The following is an 18,251-nucleotide window of genomic DNA, read 5'->3' as shown; positions in this document are numbered from 1 at the left end:
TCATGTACCTATTATCTACCTGTATGCCTTCTTTGGAAAAAATGTCTATTCAGTTCCTCTGCCTATTTTTTAAGTGGATTATTTTTTTGCTATTGAAATAGTTGTATGATTGTGCGTTGTTTTTAGTTTGTTTGTTTTGGCTATATACTTTGAATATTAACCACTTTTCAGATAGATATATGCTTTACTAATATTTTCTCCCATTCTGTATGTTGTCTTTTCATTTTGTTGATTGTTTGTTGTTGTTCTTGTTTTGCTGTGCAGAAGCTTTTTAAAAGTTTGATGTAGTCCCACACTACATAAAAACTAATGATGTAATGTATGGTGATAAACATAATAAAAAAACACACAAAAATAAAAATAAAAAAATAAAAGTTTGATGTAGTCCCACTTATTTATTTTTTCTTTTGTTGCTTGTGCTTTTGCTGTCATATCCAAAAATCATTGCTAAGACCAATGTCAAGGAGCTTTTTCCCTATGCTTTCTTCTAGGAGTTTTATGGTTTCAGGCCTTATGTTTAAGTCTACAGTCAACTATGAGTTAATTTTTGTGTGTGGTGTAAGATATGGTCCAATTTCATTTTTATGCATGTGGTTATCCAGTTTTCCCAACACCATTTATTGAAAAGACTGTTTTTTCCCTGTTGAGTCTTTTTAGCTTCCTTGTTAAGTATTAGTTGACCACGTAGATGGTGGTTTACTTCTGGGTCTCAAATCTGTTCCATTGGTCTATGTGTCTTATGATAGTGCCATACTGTTTTAATTACTATAGCTTTGTATGATAATTTGAAATCAGGAAGTGTGATGCTTTTTTTCCTCAGGATTGTTTTGGCTATTTGGGGTTTTGGGGGGTTATATGAATTTTAAGATTTTGTCTTTTTGTGAAAAATGCCATTGGAATTTTGATAGGGATTGTATTACATCTACAGATGACTTTGGGTAGTATGAACATTTTAACAATATTCTTCCAATCCATGAATATGGGATATCTCTCTACTTGTTTGTGTCTTCTTCAATGTCTTTCATCAAAGTCTTGTAGTTTTGAGAGTATAGATCTTTCACTTCCTTGGTTAAAATTGTTCCTGTTTTATTGTTTTTGATGCTATTATGAATGGAATTTTCTTTTTTAGATATTTTGTCGTTAGTGTTTAGAAACACAACTGATTTCTGTATGTTGAGTTTATATACTACAACTTTACTAAATTATTTGATTAGTTCTTTTTTTTTTTAAGATTTTATTTTTGAGAGAGAGAGAGCACAAGTGGGGGCGGTAGGGGCAGAGGGAGAAGCAGACTCCCTGCTGAGAAGGGAGTCTGATGCAGGCCTCAATCCCAGGACCACGGGATCATGACCTGAGCCAAAGGCAGACGCTTAACAGTCTGAGCCACCCAGGCACCCTCATTGATTAGTTTGAACAGGTTTTTTTTTGGTAGTATTTAGGGGTTTCTTTTTTGTATATATAAGATCATATCATCTACAAACAAAGACAATTTTACTTCTTTCTTTCCGATTTGGATACCTTTTCTTTCTTTATCTTGACTCAATGCTCTAGTACTATGTTGAATGAGAGTGGTGAGAGTGGGAACCTTTGTTTTCTTTCTGATATTAAAGGAAAAGTTTTCAAGCCTTCACTGTTGCATATGATGTTAGCTGTGGGTTTGCCATATATGGCCTTTATTATATTGAGGTATTTTCCTTCTATACCCAATTAGTTGAGAGTTTTTATCATGAAAGGATGTTGTATTTTTCCAAATGCCTTTTCTGCATCTACTGAGATGATCATATCATTTTTATCTTTCATTCTAGTAAAGCAATGTATCACATGTATTGATTTGATATGTTGAACCATCCTTGATTCCCAAGAGATAAATCTCACTTGATCACAATATATGATCCTTCTAATGTGCTATTGAATTCAGTTTGCTAATATTCTGTTAAGAATTTTTGCATCGGTATTCATTGGGAATATTGGCCTATAGTCTTATAATCTTATATATCTGTCTGTGGTATTAGAGTGATGCTAGCCTCGTAGAATGAGTTTGAAACTATTCCCTCACCCTCGACATTTTGAAGAGTTTAAAAAGGATTGGTGTTAATTCTTCCTTAAAAGTTTGGTAGAATTTACCAGTGAAGCCATTTCCTCCTAGAATTTTCCTTGTGGGAGGTTTGATTACTGATTCAATCTGTTTACTTGTTATTGACTCTTCAGATTTTTTATTTCTTCATGATTCAGTCTTGGTACATTCTATTTCCAGAAATTTATCCATTTCTTCTAGATTATCCAGTTTGTTGGTATATAATTGCTCAGAGTAGTCTCTATGAGCTTTTGTGTATCTGTGGTATCAGTAGTAATGTCTCTTCTTTCACTTGATTTTGAGTCTTCCTTTTTTCCTTAATCTAGCCAAAGATTTGTCAGTTTTGTTTTTTTTTATTTTTTTTAAATATATTTTTTTTAAGATTTTATCAGAGAGAGAGAGAGACAGAGGCAGGCAGAGCGAGAAGCAGGCTCCTTGCTGAGCAAGGAGCCCGATGTGGGACTCGATCCCAGGACCCTGGGATCATGACCTGAGCCGAAGGCAGAGGCTTAACCGACTGAGCCACCCAGGCATCCCTGTTTATCTTTTTTTAAAAAGAGCTCTTAGTTTTGTTGATCTTTTCTATTGTTTTCTGGCCTCTATTTATTTCTGTTCTGATCTTTGCTATTTTCTTCTTTCTCTTAACTTTGGGTTTAGTTTGTTCTTTTTTTAGTTCCTTAAGATATAAAACTAGGTTGTTCAAGATCTGAGATCTTTCCTTTCTCTTAATCTGGGCATTTATTGCTATAAATGTCCTCTTAGAACTGCTTTTGCAGCATTCTATAGATTTTGATATGTTGTGTTTCCATTTTCATTTGTTTCAGGATATTTTTTTCATTTCCCTTTTGATTTCTTCTTGACTCATTGGTTGTTCAGGAGATTCTTCTTTTTACTTTTAAAATCACTTTTGTCTACCTTGGTTGATAGGTACATGGACAGAATGGGAGGGTGATTTGGCCATATCATCAGTAACCAATGGATCGTGGGTGGATTTGACTGAGGGTCCAAACAGGCCAGGTCAAACAGGTAGTAGAACATGTAAACAAATAATATGGCTAAACAGAAAATCTGAGTTACTACTGCTATGTGAACCCCCCCCCCCATAATTGGCATCCACAGACTCGTTAGGCTTGAGGACATCTGGGTTGTGTAATATTTGGTTAGTTTTCTTAGTTTTCTTCTTCACGGCTGTCAGGAGGCTTGGATAAGTAATGTGGCTGAAGCCAAGGTACATTTCCGTCAAACCCAAGGATAAATTCAAATTCATTTCTTCAAAAACAAAACCTTGAGACCAAGAAACTGAAAGGAAGCTCTTCGGTTTAGAATGTATGCTCCAGGATAAAGAGAAGTATGCATTTTATTTAGAATCTCTCCACAGAATTCTATCTCCTAACTACATTTGGATTTGCAATATTTGCAGAATAAAACAGACAGACCAGCTTATGGAGAATTACAAGGTAGAAGTCTGTTTTTGTGTCCTCACACTCTGTTTCCTCTTGGTCTCCTCTGCCAGGGTGCACACCACCTGCCATCAGCCCCTTGTCTCAGTGCCATCCACTCTTTTCCTTACTGGTTGTTAACCAGTCCCCACCAGGGAGCTGTCTCTTACCTAATGTTTTAGTTGATACTGATTTGAAGTGTGGTTTCTTCTAGATGACGCTGCATTTAGGACTCTTGACAAGAAGAGATGTTTTTACATTTGGAGAGTGGACCTTCAAAAAGCAAACTGTGGTCTTGTCTACTCTCTCCTCTCCTATCATAATACTTGTAACTCTTAAGGACAAACCCAAAAAGGATCAAATGGGTTAAAAACAAAACAGAACAGAAATTTGATGGCATATTAGATTCCATGCAAATATTTTTTTTTCAACAGATACTTACTGAGCATTTCTGATGTTCTGGATATTGATTTAGGCACCAGGGAAACATAACGGAAAACACACAGGGTCTTTGCCCTCAAGGACCTTGCAGTCTAGGAAGCTCACAGAAAAAAATGCAATATACAACACTGATCATGTGCCAGCTATCCTCCCAAAGATTTGATAATCTCATATAATGACTAGAAAAACACTGAGGTATTTACTATTAATTTCATTTTACTGAGGAAATTGACCTAGATACAGTAAATAACTTATCCAAAATTACAAAGTTAATATGGCTCAACCATGCCAACCCAAAACCAAAAACAGATAACCACAGATCTAGAATGTAGAGCCAAAGCTTGTATAACTCCAAAGCCTGTATTTTGCTTTCTGTGTCACACTGCCTAAAGTAAATTCAATTTTGACTAGATGTAGAATTATAAACAAACTTACCAAACTGAAAAATTAAACATCTATTAAGAATTTCAGGTATGTCTAAGTAGGCTCTACACTTGTGAATTCTCCTCATCATCAGTCCAACTCTAAGAGAGAATTGGTTGTGGTTTGCTACTCTGAGGAGCTAGGTTCCTGTCTCAGTCTATTTCATCTGTTATTAATGTTGATATATCATTCTGTTGTATTTCTTTGTTTATTCCTTGGGTTAGGCCTTGTGTGCTTGTATTTTATATGTAAATACACTATATACTTTATATATTTGCAGAAATACTATTATAAAAAGCTCTGTGAATGTAATACTATTCATATCATTATTCTCTTATAATAAATCCTCATGTTATTCCTCCATTTTCCCCTTCCTCTCCATTTTTTTTGTGTTTTCCTGTTTTGTTCTTTTCTCTTCTACTTTTCATTTTCTGCATTCTGCATAGTCTTGTTCTGGCTCTCCATGTTGGCTACTGTGCCCATTCAAGTAATACACTCCACAGCTATTGCTTCTTCACTTCCCCTTTCCTTTGTTTTAACCATCAGTAAGCATGTAACCTTTTTTCTTTACTCCCCTAAAACTGCTGGATTCCATGCTCATCCATGGAGTTTTCTTTATTCACTTATGCCATCAAAAAAAAATTATTTCAGTAGGAAAGAGCTACTTCTACACAATGCTACTACTTTATTTATTTATTTGCTTTATTTTAAAAGCACTACTAAAAGTAGTGTGGTAGTGGCAAAAGAATAGACACACCAATCAACAGAACAGAACAGCTGGCCCAGAAGCAGGCCCAGGAGGCCCAGGAACTCAATATATTTTCAAAGAAGTATCAAAAACCAATGGGAGAGACAGATTATTCATTAAGTAATGTTGAGAACATTTTGATATTTGAAAAAACCTATCAGATCATCACCTCACATAACACACTAAAACGGCTTCTGGATTTAAGAATTAAAAGTAAAAATAAAACTGCACAAGGGGAACAAAACTTAAGCTAAAGGAGAAGGATTTTTCTAAGCATTAAGGCAATGTAAGAAATAAAAAAGAGGATTGGTTAATAGATTTCACCATAAAAATGAACATACTAACATGACCAAAATTCATAAAAATAAAAAATAATATGCAACTAATGAACCACTAAATTCTACCTATGAAATAATAATGCACTATGTTAAATGGATTTTAAATAATAAACTAGGAATAGTACTGCTGTAAGTCTGATAAAGGATTATTATGCTTATTATATAAAGAACTTCTACACACAAATAAGAAAAAATGCTAAGACTCCAAGGGAGAAGTACACAAAAATAATAGCAGATAAGTTTACCAAGTGGAAACACAATGAATAATACTAAATTACTAAATTATTTTCAGCCTCCCTGGCAGTTAAGAAATATAAAATAAACTGCTTGTTTAAAATTTGCAAAAACTTTTTATAAATAACACTTCAAGCTGGAAAGACTGTCATGAAATGAGCACTCTAGCTTTTGATGGAAGCATAACTTTGCCTAACGTTCTGGAAAAAAATTCAACTATTAAAATATGGATAAATTCCAATACAATATTTCCTATTTCAGGAATCAATCTTGAGGATAGATGCTGTCACAATTAAGTACAAAGATGTTCATATTAGCATTGCTTATCACAGTATTAAGAAAGACCAAAAAGAAGAAATAGAATGAAATGTTTTGCCTAATAGTATAATGGTTAAATTATGATATCTATTTGTTGAATATTAACACAGCCATTGGCTTGCACTAAAAAAAAAAAAAAAAGATTAAATAAAGGGAAAATTTTATGATACAGTGACCATAAAAATCAGGAAATAAAGTTGAATGCTAGTATAATCTTGTTAGGTAAAATATAAATGAAATGCATCAAATATTAACTGTATTTTCTGCATTGAGGAATTATGGACAGTTTTTGCTTTCTGTATTTTTCTCTATTTTCTAGGGTACTTTTTAAAAACAATAGCTATACTTCTTTCTTAACTTTAAACAGAATTTTTTTTTTTTTTTTTTTGAGAGGGGGAGAGAGAGAGAGATAGGCAGAGGGAGAGGGAGAAAATCCTAAGCAGGCTCCATGTCCAGTATGGAGCCGGACGTGGGGCTCAATCTCACAATACTGAGATCATGACCTGAGCCAAAATCAAGAATCGGACACTTAACTGACTGAGCCTCCCAGAAACAGAATTTTAAATAATAAAGCAAAAAGGCACAGTGGACCATAATCATCACTCAGTCATGAGATAGAAATTTCAGTTCAGGCTTCACTGTTTTGAGTTTACTAAAATTTACCACATATGGAATGTGCTTATTTTCCTGAACCTGTTGATTTAATAAATATATTTGATTTCCGTGGCCTCTAGATGTAACATATTCCCCAAAATGCCACCTCTGCATTCTTCTATTTAAATTACAGAAATCAGATACTTTGAAAGATGATCAATGACTTTGAAAGGTTCATATACTAAATTTTTTATAAAAGATTCTAGAATCTTGCAATTCCAAGTGGTCTGTAGACTGGTGTTATCATCAACATCGGCAAACTTGTTGGAAATGCAAAACCTCAGATCCTACCCAACTTACTGAATCAGAATCTGCGTTTTAATAACATCTCCAGTTAATTTATAGGCACAGTCAGATTTGATAATTACTGATCTAGAACACATATTCTAGTTCAAACTACATGTCTACAATGTAACTATGTTCCTCCCTTGAAGCTAAATCTATGTTCATGTCCTAAGTACCAAAGAAATATCTTTGTGGTCTATGAGCTCTAAACATTTTCTTAGAACAAAAGCAGTCTCAGGGTGCCTGGGTGGCTCAGTCGGTTAAGCACTGGACTCTTGATTTAAGCTCAGGTCATGATCTCGAGGTCGTGAGATTGAGCCCCATTGTGGGGTTCTGTGCTTGGTGTGGAGTCTGCTTGTCCCTCTCTCTCTGCTCCTCTCCTTGCTCGCTCTCTCTCTCAAATTAATAAATAAAATCTTAAGAAAAAAAAAGAAAAGCAGTCTCCAACAACTGAATGGGATATGTTCTAAAAATCTATTGGTAAGTCAATTGTTTACAACTTGCAACATACAGTAATATTATTAATACTAAACATCTAGGTCACCCTACAGAGTAGCTTGGTTAATCCACAATGTAGCTAAAGTGGGCCAAATTGCATTTTAATCATTGTTTTTGATGGGAAAATTTGTTCCCAGTCCTAACAGAAGAGTCTAGGAAAGCCTGATCCTGCCATCAATACAGCACTTCCCCATAGATTCAACCATGTAGACAACTGGTAGAGCTAATAGTCTAATTCTGAGAGTGTTGTAGATACAAGAATAAAATGGATAGAAAACACAGGAATGCTAAGTGTTGCTATTGACTCATTCATGTTGTCTCCCACTCTTCATTTTTACTAAGAATAGACATTGGCAAGATTACTTATCTTTAGGGGTTTGGAGGAACCCTCATCCTCGGACTGAGGGATTTAACTTTTCCAAAACTGGTATGGCTTCATTAGTATCAACCTATAACGAAAGAGTTATAACTGAACTCTCATTAAGAGTATTTTCTTTGCTTGTCCACTCTTAAAATGCAGTTCTGGGGCGCCTGGGTGGCTCAGTCGGTTAAGCCTCTGCCTTCGGCTCAGGTCATGATCCCAGGGTCCTAGGATCGAGCCCCACATCGGGCTTCCTGCTCAGCGGAGAGCCTGCTTCTCCCTCTCCCTCTGCCTGCCTCTCTGCCTACCTGTACTCTCTGTCAAATAAATATATTTTTTAAAAATGCAGTTTTGTCTTACACAAAATAATTTGTTTGAAATAGACCTGAAGAGAGGGATGTAAACAAATTTCAGTGCATTGTTTTCATGAGGTATTTAAACCATGATGTTATATTCTCCATACTTCAGACATTTATGGCTTCATTGAGATTCATCTTCTGTAACATTTTGAAAATAAAAAAGGTACATTGATTTATACTTTTTAAATTATACTCCCCCAGATTTTCTTATATATTCTTATTTCATCTTGAGAATTCTTGTTGCAACAGATATTTCAGAGTAAGAATATACTCGGTAGGCATTTTATATTAGAAGTACTTTTAAAACACCTATTTTAATAGAAAAATTAGAAAATAAAACAAACGTAAGAAAATTATAATGCTCTATTAATTCCATATCCCAAAGGTAACTTACAAAATTCTACAAATAGCTTTTTTTTCTTTAAAAATGGATCAATATTCCTAGTTTTGGAAACTGCTTTTCACTCAACAATGTATCATGAATATGTTTTTAATAGACTTCCACCTACTTCAATAAAGTTCTAAAACATTTTCAATGGTATCATAATATTCTTAGAGGATACATTTATTAAAACATTTGGGTTGTTTTCCATTTTTTGTTCTCATAAACATTTATAACTAAATCTTTTCAAGACTAGACCCTTTTCATTAAATAATCAAAGTGGAAGATAAACTTCCAAAGATAGCTAAGTTATGATCTGTTGTAGTGCAAGACTATTTAATAAGGGAGTATGTTTTGTTAACCATTACATTTTATTTAATCATGGTCACAAATGAGCTTTTATGCTTATTGTTCACTTCTTTTCCAGTTTTTCCATCTATTTTTCATTAGATACTTTTTGACTCCTGTGTCACGGTAATTCTCTTCCTTTTGGACCTGGCAAAAACTGGGTATTTCTTGTGCTCATTTTGATTTTCAGATAAGAGTTTATGATTATTGGGGCACCTGGGTGGCTTAGTCAGTTAAGCGTCTGCCTTCGGCTCGGGTCATGATCCCTGGGTTCTTGGATCAAGCCCCACATCGGGCTCCCTGCAGAGCAGAGAGTTTGCTTCTCCCTCTCCCTCTGCTCCTCCCCCTGCTTGTTCTCTTCTGTGTGTCAAATAAATTTTTTAAAACAAGAGTTTATGATTATCAGAATACTTTTTGGGTAGATTTTACACATTAGGTGGAACAGCCTCGTGGATACACTAAGTGTCCAATGGGAAATCTACAAGATGTGGGTGAATACTGCAACTAGTAAAATGAAAAGGTCTATTGAAAATAAAGGTACATTCTTTTTTATATATGTATTTTGCTTGTATGTTGAACTGTCACCCAAATGTACTTAACTTCATTGGACAAGTATAAGGCTTGCCGATTTCCAATTTTGGCACTTCTAAATTCCTGGTAGCCATTCTGGAGCTGCTATTATTTATAGCATAGTATGATTAATTTTGTTATTTTAAATTTAGCTAAATTTGTTCTAATATGCTTTTCCCCAGTCCAAATACATTTCACCTTTTTTTTTTTTTTTTTAAGATTTTATTTATTTATTTATTTGAGACAGAGAATGAGAGAGAGAGCGCACATGAGAGGAGGGAGGGTCAGAGGCAGAAGCAGGCTCCCTGCCGAGCAGGGAGTCCGATGCGGGACTTGATCCAGGGACTCCAGGATCATGACCTGAGCCGAAGGCAGTCGCTTAACCAACTGAGCCACCCAGGCGCCCCAAATACATTTCACCTTTTAAGTCTTAAAAATGGACTTGGTAGGATCAAAAGGGTATTTAACCACTACCTATTGTGGTAAGAACCTAACAGTTTCAGGCAGTGTAGGATTTAAAGGAAATCCTGAATTTCTGTGCCAAACCTGTGGGTGGGATGGGGGGCTATTGACAGAGAATGAGAAGCACAAGGGAAAGGTATTTAGCCTCTGTCTTCTAGGACTCCAGATTTCAGAATAAAGAAGTCACATTTTGTTTAATCAAACATTTTAGAAAATAATGTTAGAAAAAATTTAAAGCTTTAGAGAACATAATTCAAATAGATTCAAAGATGCAGAATTCATCAGATTATATTCCGGAACCAGTATGACTTAATTCTCCCTAGATTTTACGAATCTTTATTAAGAGAAACCAAACTTACTGTCCAAAGTGATAACATATCAAAGAAATACATATCAAAATATGCTGCCATTATTAATAGTTCTTAACATCTTTATTGCATTTACAATGTGTGGAACATTATAGGGATTTACAGTAGAGGCCAAATATCCCAGCCCTTAAAAATTGAATAGGAAAGATTGGATGAACCATACATAAATATCTCTGAACACAAGCATTAGAAACATACATATGATTATAATTTTACAGGCTTATACAAGTAACTGCTATATGCAATATAACAGGCAGGAAGGGTAAAACACAGCGAATAAGCAAGTCACTAGGGTGTGAAATAACTATAGCTAGGTGGTACTAAACAAAAAGACAACACAGAAAATATGATTTGTAAAGCCTAAAATGTCCTGTAAAAACATAGCTATCCCCTATCACAACTGTGAGGTAGAATTCTTCCCACCCCGTTTTCTGGTTTCTTGACCACCAATTGGGGGGCTTTCCCATCCAGATGATTCTCTCTCACATTGTTGTACTCAGAACAGACTAGTAGTACACATTTTTGATTTCCCCTTCTACCCCAACTGAACAGAAATAATCTTTTCTGTATTACAATTGGTCTTATTTCACCTACTGAAAACGGGTGGCAAATGTTAGTAAAATAAACAAACCAGTGCTGTTTCTTCTAGCTAATATATCACCATGCTTGGGAAATGCTTTAATCTTTTAAGAAGTGAAACTAATGCTAACATTTCAGGCATAGGAACCCGTTGGGGAGCTGTTTTGGGCAGACAGGTATTTCTTTCCTCAAAGAACACCAACTGCCAACCGTTAACAATGCCATTTCTATCACAAACCCACTTCTAATATTGCAAATATCAATCATAAAAATAGTTTACACCTTTCTACACATCCAAAATATAGCGAAAATCCAGGACACAGTACAACCACATTGGAAAAGGTATAGCAGTTTCTTTTAAAACTACCTTATGACACAGGAATTCAAATCCTAGGTATTCACCCAAGAGAAATAAAAGCCTATCTTCACACAAGACTTACATTAAGAATAATCATAGCAGCTTTATTTATAACTACTAATGCTGGAAACAGCCCAGGTATTCATAAATAGGAAAATGGATAAACTGCAATATAGTCATACAATGGAATACCACTCAGCAATAAAAAGGAATGAACTACTAAAACACCTAACAACATGGATATATTTCCAAACCATGGTAAGTGAAGAGGCTTCTAGAAAGAGTACATGCTGTGTGGCTCTATTTACATAAAGATCTAGAACAGATAAATTTGATTCTGGTAGACAAAAGAACAGTGGTTGCCTTTGGGAGGATGGAGTGGGGTCAAGGATTGACTAGAAAGGGCCAAAGGGGGATTTTCTGATAACATTTTATATTTTGATAGCACTGTATGCATTTTCCAACACTAAGAGATGCACACTTAAGATTTACGCACTTCATTGTATGCTAATTTTACATAAAAAATGTAGTAAGCACATACTGAGCTCTAGTTAATATGTATGCTGCAGTTATTAGTAGGAAAAGTGAAGATGCCTGCAATTGGATGAATTGATGGATGGATATGTGATAATGCAAGCAGAGTTAATGCTAACTAGCATCCAGGTGATTGATACACTGTAAAATTTTAATTTCTTTAGTCTAGTTTTAAAATTTTTATAAAATGTTGGAAAAAAAATTCCAGGGTGCAACACTTACCAAATAATGCCACTGAGAATTACATTATTGATCTCATGGCAAGATAATCATCAAATTCTTCTTAAGTGTCAATTTAGAAACTTAAGACCTTGTGAGAAGATATTCCTGAGTGTGAGGTGACCAATCAGCTCTCAAATCTATACTGGCTCAAAACTGTCAGTTACATTTTGATCCCCTCACACCTTCAAAAAATACACATATTGATCATATATTTTCAACAAATTTGTTGGCTGTGTAGACTAATGTAAGAGCTAAGATGAAGAAACATTCTTAAGAGAAACACCAAGCACAGAAATTTTTACCTGACTTCTAAACTAAAAAAGAACTACGGCAACTATAATAAAAGATGTGTAGACCCAAAACACAAGGTGAGGTTTGATCATACTGCACAGGACCCTATGTTCTGAATGGAAGGACATCTGAATTATCCTCTGTCTCTCCAAGGAGGGACTCATTTGGGGGCGACCTAAAGTGATGGCATGTAACTTGTAAATACTTCTAAGGTGACTCTTTGAGATTCACTAAGACTGGCTTCAGACTTCAATAGCCCTTTGTCAGTAGTTTTCCACATGCCTGACTTAAAATCCATTAACAACACTGTGCTTATTATTTAGTGGCTGGTAACTATCTTCAGTTATTGGCTAAGAATTTCTATATAACTATATAGGGATATTATATATATATATATATATATATATATATATAGCACCTCATAAGGGTTCTCTAACAAAAATAATCTTGATTCTTTAAGAATTTTACTCATTGCTTTCAAAATATTTAGTCACAGTTCTGGCTTTCCTTTGATCTCTAAGTGCTTCATGTTCTAGTACAGGCTCTGCTTTTCTTGAAGCACATAGATTAGTGTTGTGAAGTTTTCAAGTTTGCTTTAAAATACTGCAGTCATGTTATTTAGGATCGTATCTACAAACCTTTTTCAGTCTTAAAACATTCCCCCGTATTTATGCTATTTCACAGAGCATCCCTAGTTCTAGCAGTCTATTACAGGACCAGTCTTTGTTATTATCACTGCTCAAGTTTATCAAGATTGCTCTTCTCTAACCATAACAGTACTAATGGTAGTCTCAAGTCATGCTTGTTAATTATTAGGATACTTTTAACAGCTTTGTGCTTTTGTTGTTTCCACCAGCTGGTGCTGACTCTCTGAGATCCACTCTGAGTATGACTTTTACTTACTTATTTATTAATGGCACTGTGTCATGTCCTGTCACCCCCAAAGTAGAAGATACTCCTCACTTGTCTTCCATCTCGCTGGTCTATCATCCTGCCATAAAAGAGTTAATCTGTCAGATTTAAAAGTCTTGTTATTTACTAATGAGCTCACTGACTCCACCCTTAGTATTTCCAGTATGTAATTCTGAATGTAAGGGAAATGGAGCTCAGAGAGGTGAGCATAGTGCCATTTCCCCCATGACCCTATGCTCGTCATCTGAGACAAGAGTGACATTAAAGAATGTTCTATTTTTTATTCTGAAAAGATAATTATAATAATAATTCCTTCCACTTTGGATAATATTGTAGTTTTCAACACATTCTTAAATATGATTGTATTTACAAACCCAGAGACGTTTAGTCATTTTTATAAAGGTCAGTAAATGGCAAAGCCAGATTTTGAGTCAGATATTCAAACTCCAAACTTTTTCCATTATATTCACTACAGTTCTTACTTTGGCTTTTTTATGATCTTTATTATGCTTGCCATTATTTATGCTTCTTAGCTAAACCTAGACGTTTCTATAGCATACACTGAAGACACATAATGTCAGATGTTAAATCAATACTTATTTTTGCCTCATCGAGGTATTTGTTGCCCTCCATATCAGAAGTATATTTTCCACTTCCAACTGAAGCTGTTTATTTTCAGAACTGAAAGTTAACACTGATAAGTTTACTAATTAGGGAACTAACTGGTCAGGTATATTCCAGCCTATCTTCTTAATTCTAGGGAATTTTTCCTTTGGGGGTTTAACCAAAGATACCTCAACCACGTAACTCTTGTCACTGACGATATTTACTGATGTTAGTTTCCCATACCATTTTCAATAAGCTCAAGATGTGGAGGACTTTAGCAACCACAGCCTGTTTAGTTCTTAGGAACCACAGGATTTTACTATGGTCCTGTGAGGATGGGAAGAGTACACAGCAATATCCAATCTCTCTGGCAAGGAACTTAAAGGTAGTAGAGAATTCGGAGTTCTTCCTCTGACTGTAGGCCCTACAGTGAGTTACGTTCAGCTAATCTCACAATAATGCCATTGGTTACAACAGGTTTACAACAGAGTATGGTTTGCTCAGCACTATCAGAATGTAATCATCATGTTCACCTTAAAGCGTATGCCACCAACAATAACAAACTAAACAGCACACCCCATATTTCAACTGACAGGTAATGAAACAATACATCAATACTAGTTAACACTCAGGACCGCTGGCCAATTTAAATGCCTACAAAGTCAGAGTAGTATCCAATCTTCTACACAGTAATGAAGCCTAGACCTGCCATCAACATCCTGGCTGGCGGACTGAGCAGTTTCATCACCATCATCAATGAGTCATCCTAGCAGAGTAAGGTCGACAACAATGAGGATTGGAATGAAGTTAATTTTATCCGAAATAAAGTTACCATCTTTGCCTCTTAACTCTGCTGGGCCAGACGTGTGAAGAACAGATGTTAAAACTGTTATATACTGAGCTTAAAAAGGAGCAAATATACAATAAGAAGGCAAGAGGGAAAAAAATCCCCCAAACAAGAATGAACAAATAAAAAACAAAATAAAACTAGCCCAATTAACACTTCAAGAATTCCCTGAGATGAGCTAAAGTAATGTAGAAAGTTGTGGCATATACCAATAATGGCAGATAGAAACGATGGTTCTTTCTCCATTTGTGGGCCAACATTAATTCTTGATGTACAAAGAACTCATGCTTTCAAACAGACTGCTGTCACTTCCTTCACATGTACTCTAAGTAAACTCTAATGCTATGAAAAAAAAAACACATTAGGGCATTGTTGGGTTTTCAGTCATCACTGTATGTATACATATAAAAGTAGCAGCAAATTTACAAATGAAGAGCAACAGTATTCTGTCAAAAGCATATTCAGTTTCATCTGAAATCCTCAAATTACAAATAACATTTCCAGATGATGCCTTATTTTACTCTTGCTGTAGGCTGGATAGCTTAAGGCATATTAAAAATTAACTCACTGGACAATAAGTAGTCAAGCTGATGATAAAACTAAGAGTCCCATTACTTACAGTGCAGTTCCTTTCTAGCAAAGTCTTAATAAAAATATTCTTACTATTCTGAAATTCAGAATAGATATTGAGTGTAGCTAAATATCTATATTACCTAATATGTAAGTATCTAAAATACCAAATGACTTCCTTATGAGTAGATTAATTGATGAGTCAGTCATAATTTTAGGAAATATATTTAAAACACACTTCAGACTAAAAAACAGAGGGAATTATTACTAATGCCTACAACAGACCATTCACATACAGAGGAAGTGAGCAACTATGAGCAAAAGGCTGGGAACAGGAGAGTCCCACAAGATCCCTTCCCTCAACAGAGATTATAATGTAGCAGGCACAGACATCAATAAACAATTGTAGCATGTGGTTAGCACCATTATGAAAACTGAAATGAAGAATCACAAAAGTTCATACTCAGAAGTCCTAAAAGACTGAGAAGATATCAAATATAGAAGGAATTTCCAGAATGTTCTCAGAAGCAGTAGCAGCTTCTGGGAGGATTTTCTGGCATGTTTGACTAGAAAGAAATTAACCAAAATTGCTCAGAGAGAAGAAAAGTGAAAAAGAGGATGACTTCATCTAGGCTGTAATGTTAAGTAGGTAGTTGAAAGTATGGGTCTGACATTTCGGACCAGATATGGAACAAAAAACACTGGGATAAAATAGAAATCCCAAGGATGAGATCCCTCCAGAAGCAGTATGAAGACAGAATCTGAGAGCGCATTTTAGTAGATACACTTTAAGAGTTATGTGACTGCATTCAACAGTTATGGCAGAGGATGACATCTTCAAGGGACAAGACACCATCTAGAAAAGGTTGCTCAATGGTGTAAATGTTGCAGAGACAGAGAAAGATAAGGAATGCATACCAAAAGAAACAATCGTTCAATTCAGTAACTGAGAGCCCACTGAGAAGAGTTTCACTGAAGTGGCTTTGTAAAACCAGATTGCAAGGTGTTGAACAGTGAGCAATGAGGATGCAGGGGGAATGGATATGGATTTCTCCAAGAGGTCTGACAGTGAAGAAGGCTGGAGAAACCAGCAAGTTCAGCGGAAGTTTTTTGCATTGGAGGATACATGAACATTTTTGTGGACATGAGAAAGGAACCAGCATACAATTCTTTGCATAATTTTGTATTGATCACAGACTAAAAGATTTTAATTTTTTTCAAAAACATTTTCTGAAATAAAAATTAACACAAAAAATATGTACTTTACTATTTAAACTTAATATAAACTTAAAAGCATTAACATTTTATAAATTTTATTTCTAAAAGAGTTGTACAATTTTTGTTATTAGACTACTTCAGAATTTTGCTTCTAGTCTATCATGAGAAATTAAATTTTATTAACATTTGCTATTTTCATTCCAGAAATATTCCTCTGATATAAAGGGTTACACTTAAGTAATTATGTATGCCTTCTTCCCCAACCCTCCTCCCCAAAGACAAAGTATCTTCAGAGTAGTTAATAATTTGGATATTTTTCAACTTGAAGAAGAGAACAATTAGAAATAGTATTCCATTATTTTTAAGTTAAGATCTAAATTGCTCTTCACAATTATTTTTCATAATTAAACATGCTTATTACATACACATGCTTACATATGAATTTCCTGGCTAAAACACATGCAGCCAACATGAAAAAACAAGTATTAAACCATCCTCACAATCCTAAGAATGCCCTTTGAAATAAGGCACTCATATTTGGAAATAGGATATAACCACCAAATTAAATAAGATGTTTAAAAGAAGACTTTTATTAAGCACAAACAACTTTTAATACATTATCAATACAAATAGGAAAATGTCTTTTAATGAATATGATATATCAAAGATCTGAAGGTTTTCTTCATACTGACACAATAAAAATAATCAATTTTGAAGAAGAATTACAAAGTAAATTTTTTGAGTACACCACTGTCTATTAATAACAATTTAACTATAGTCTAAATTTACTACATCACCTGGGGAGGAAGGTCAACCATTTTTTTGTAGAGAGAATTCCTAAACTCTTATTAGCACCATTCAAAGCTTATTATCAGTTGTTCATCTACAAATTGACAGGTCAGGTAAAGCTTTAAAGCAAGTTTTCAGTGCAATGTTTACAGTTCCTTCTTTTAAGATACTTGGAGTCTATGGTCTCAAAGCAAGTTAAATAATGATGCCTTGGTAGTTGCAAGGTGTTAACATGTAGAAAGAAATGTAAAATGGAAAGAAATGAGGCTTATCCTGGCTGTGAAATGTATCTTAATGTATTGCGGCTAATGCTGTAGTATGCCAACGACATGCGGGATTATGAACTGCAGATATGTGGGAAGCTGGTAGCTATTAGCTCTCTGTGGTCATCATTTCGGGATGTCTCAGCTGCTGCCTTTTGAGACTAACCAGTTTCATCCTGTCTCTGATGTGTTCTGCAGTGGAAGCCATGTCACTTGGACTCCCAAAATATTGTTCAGTTCTAAAAATCAAAACAAACAGAAAAACCACACTCAGATTAATAGAAATCCACTGATCACAGCAAATGCAAAAGGGAGCAAAGATTACCATAAATACTATATATGTGATATGGCATTAGTTCATTTGCAGACCATACTGCTTATCTTTGGGTAGTAATTCAGTGGGAGAAACATTTTTAAATGGCATAAAATATATTAAGACATGTTGAGAGACAAACATTAGTGGTATTAAATGTCGTATCATATGTACTTATGATCATCTCAATAGATCAAAAATGCAACCAAACAATGAAACAATAAAGGAAACAATGCAACATTGGAGATATTCTACTTTTCAGTTTTGGGTACATAAGCATATATAAAATTTGTATGTGTTCTTCAAGGATAAGGGTTATGTACACAAAATGTCTAACATAGCTGGCAAGTAAAATATCTAATTAATGTTAAGGCATCATTTGGGACTTTTAACAGATAAAATCATTTAATGTTATCCCACTTGAAAAGATACTGTATTCAGAGTCAC

The 18,251-nt window shown here is 34.8% G+C and overlaps 2 protein-coding genes across 11 annotated transcripts in view; both read right to left on the bottom strand.

The window, feature by feature from the left end:
• Nucleotides 1–5,429, bottom strand: part of CCDC141 (coiled-coil domain containing 141) — a 205,280-nt gene extending 199,851 nt beyond the window's left edge. For all 5 annotated transcript variants that reach the window (XM_081814059.1, XM_081814054.1, XM_081814055.1 and 2 more), the window contains exon 1: nucleotides 3,956–5,429. The gene's annotated coding sequence lies outside the window, so the exon portion shown is untranslated. The remainder of the gene's footprint in view (nucleotides 1–3,955) is intronic.
• A 4,825-nt stretch (nucleotides 5,430–10,254) lies between these two features.
• The window catches only part of SESTD1 (SEC14 and spectrin domain containing 1), a 141,134-nt gene continuing 133,137 nt past the window's right edge, over nucleotides 10,255–18,251 (bottom strand). For 5 of the 6 annotated variants that reach the window (XM_081814063.1, XM_081814061.1, XM_081814062.1 and 2 more), the window contains one exon: nucleotides 13,812–17,730. In XM_081814063.1, the coding sequence (XP_081670189.1) occupies nucleotides 17,601–17,730 (130 nt within the window). In that variant the 3' untranslated portion in view covers nucleotides 13,812–17,600. Of the gene's footprint in view, nucleotides 13,278–13,811; nucleotides 17,731–18,251 lie in introns of those variants that run through there. The other variant, XM_081814064.1, reaches the window with a different exon arrangement.

Source organism: Leptonychotes weddellii, chromosome 3, assembly GCF_054177405.1.
Source record: "Leptonychotes weddellii isolate Sample4059 chromosome 3, ASM5417740v2, whole genome shotgun sequence".
In the NCBI taxonomy this organism is placed as follows: Eukaryota; Metazoa; Chordata; class Mammalia; order Carnivora; family Phocidae; genus Leptonychotes; species Leptonychotes weddellii.
Note: the sequence above shows the minus strand (reverse complement) of the source record. Positions and strands in the feature narration are given on the sequence as shown.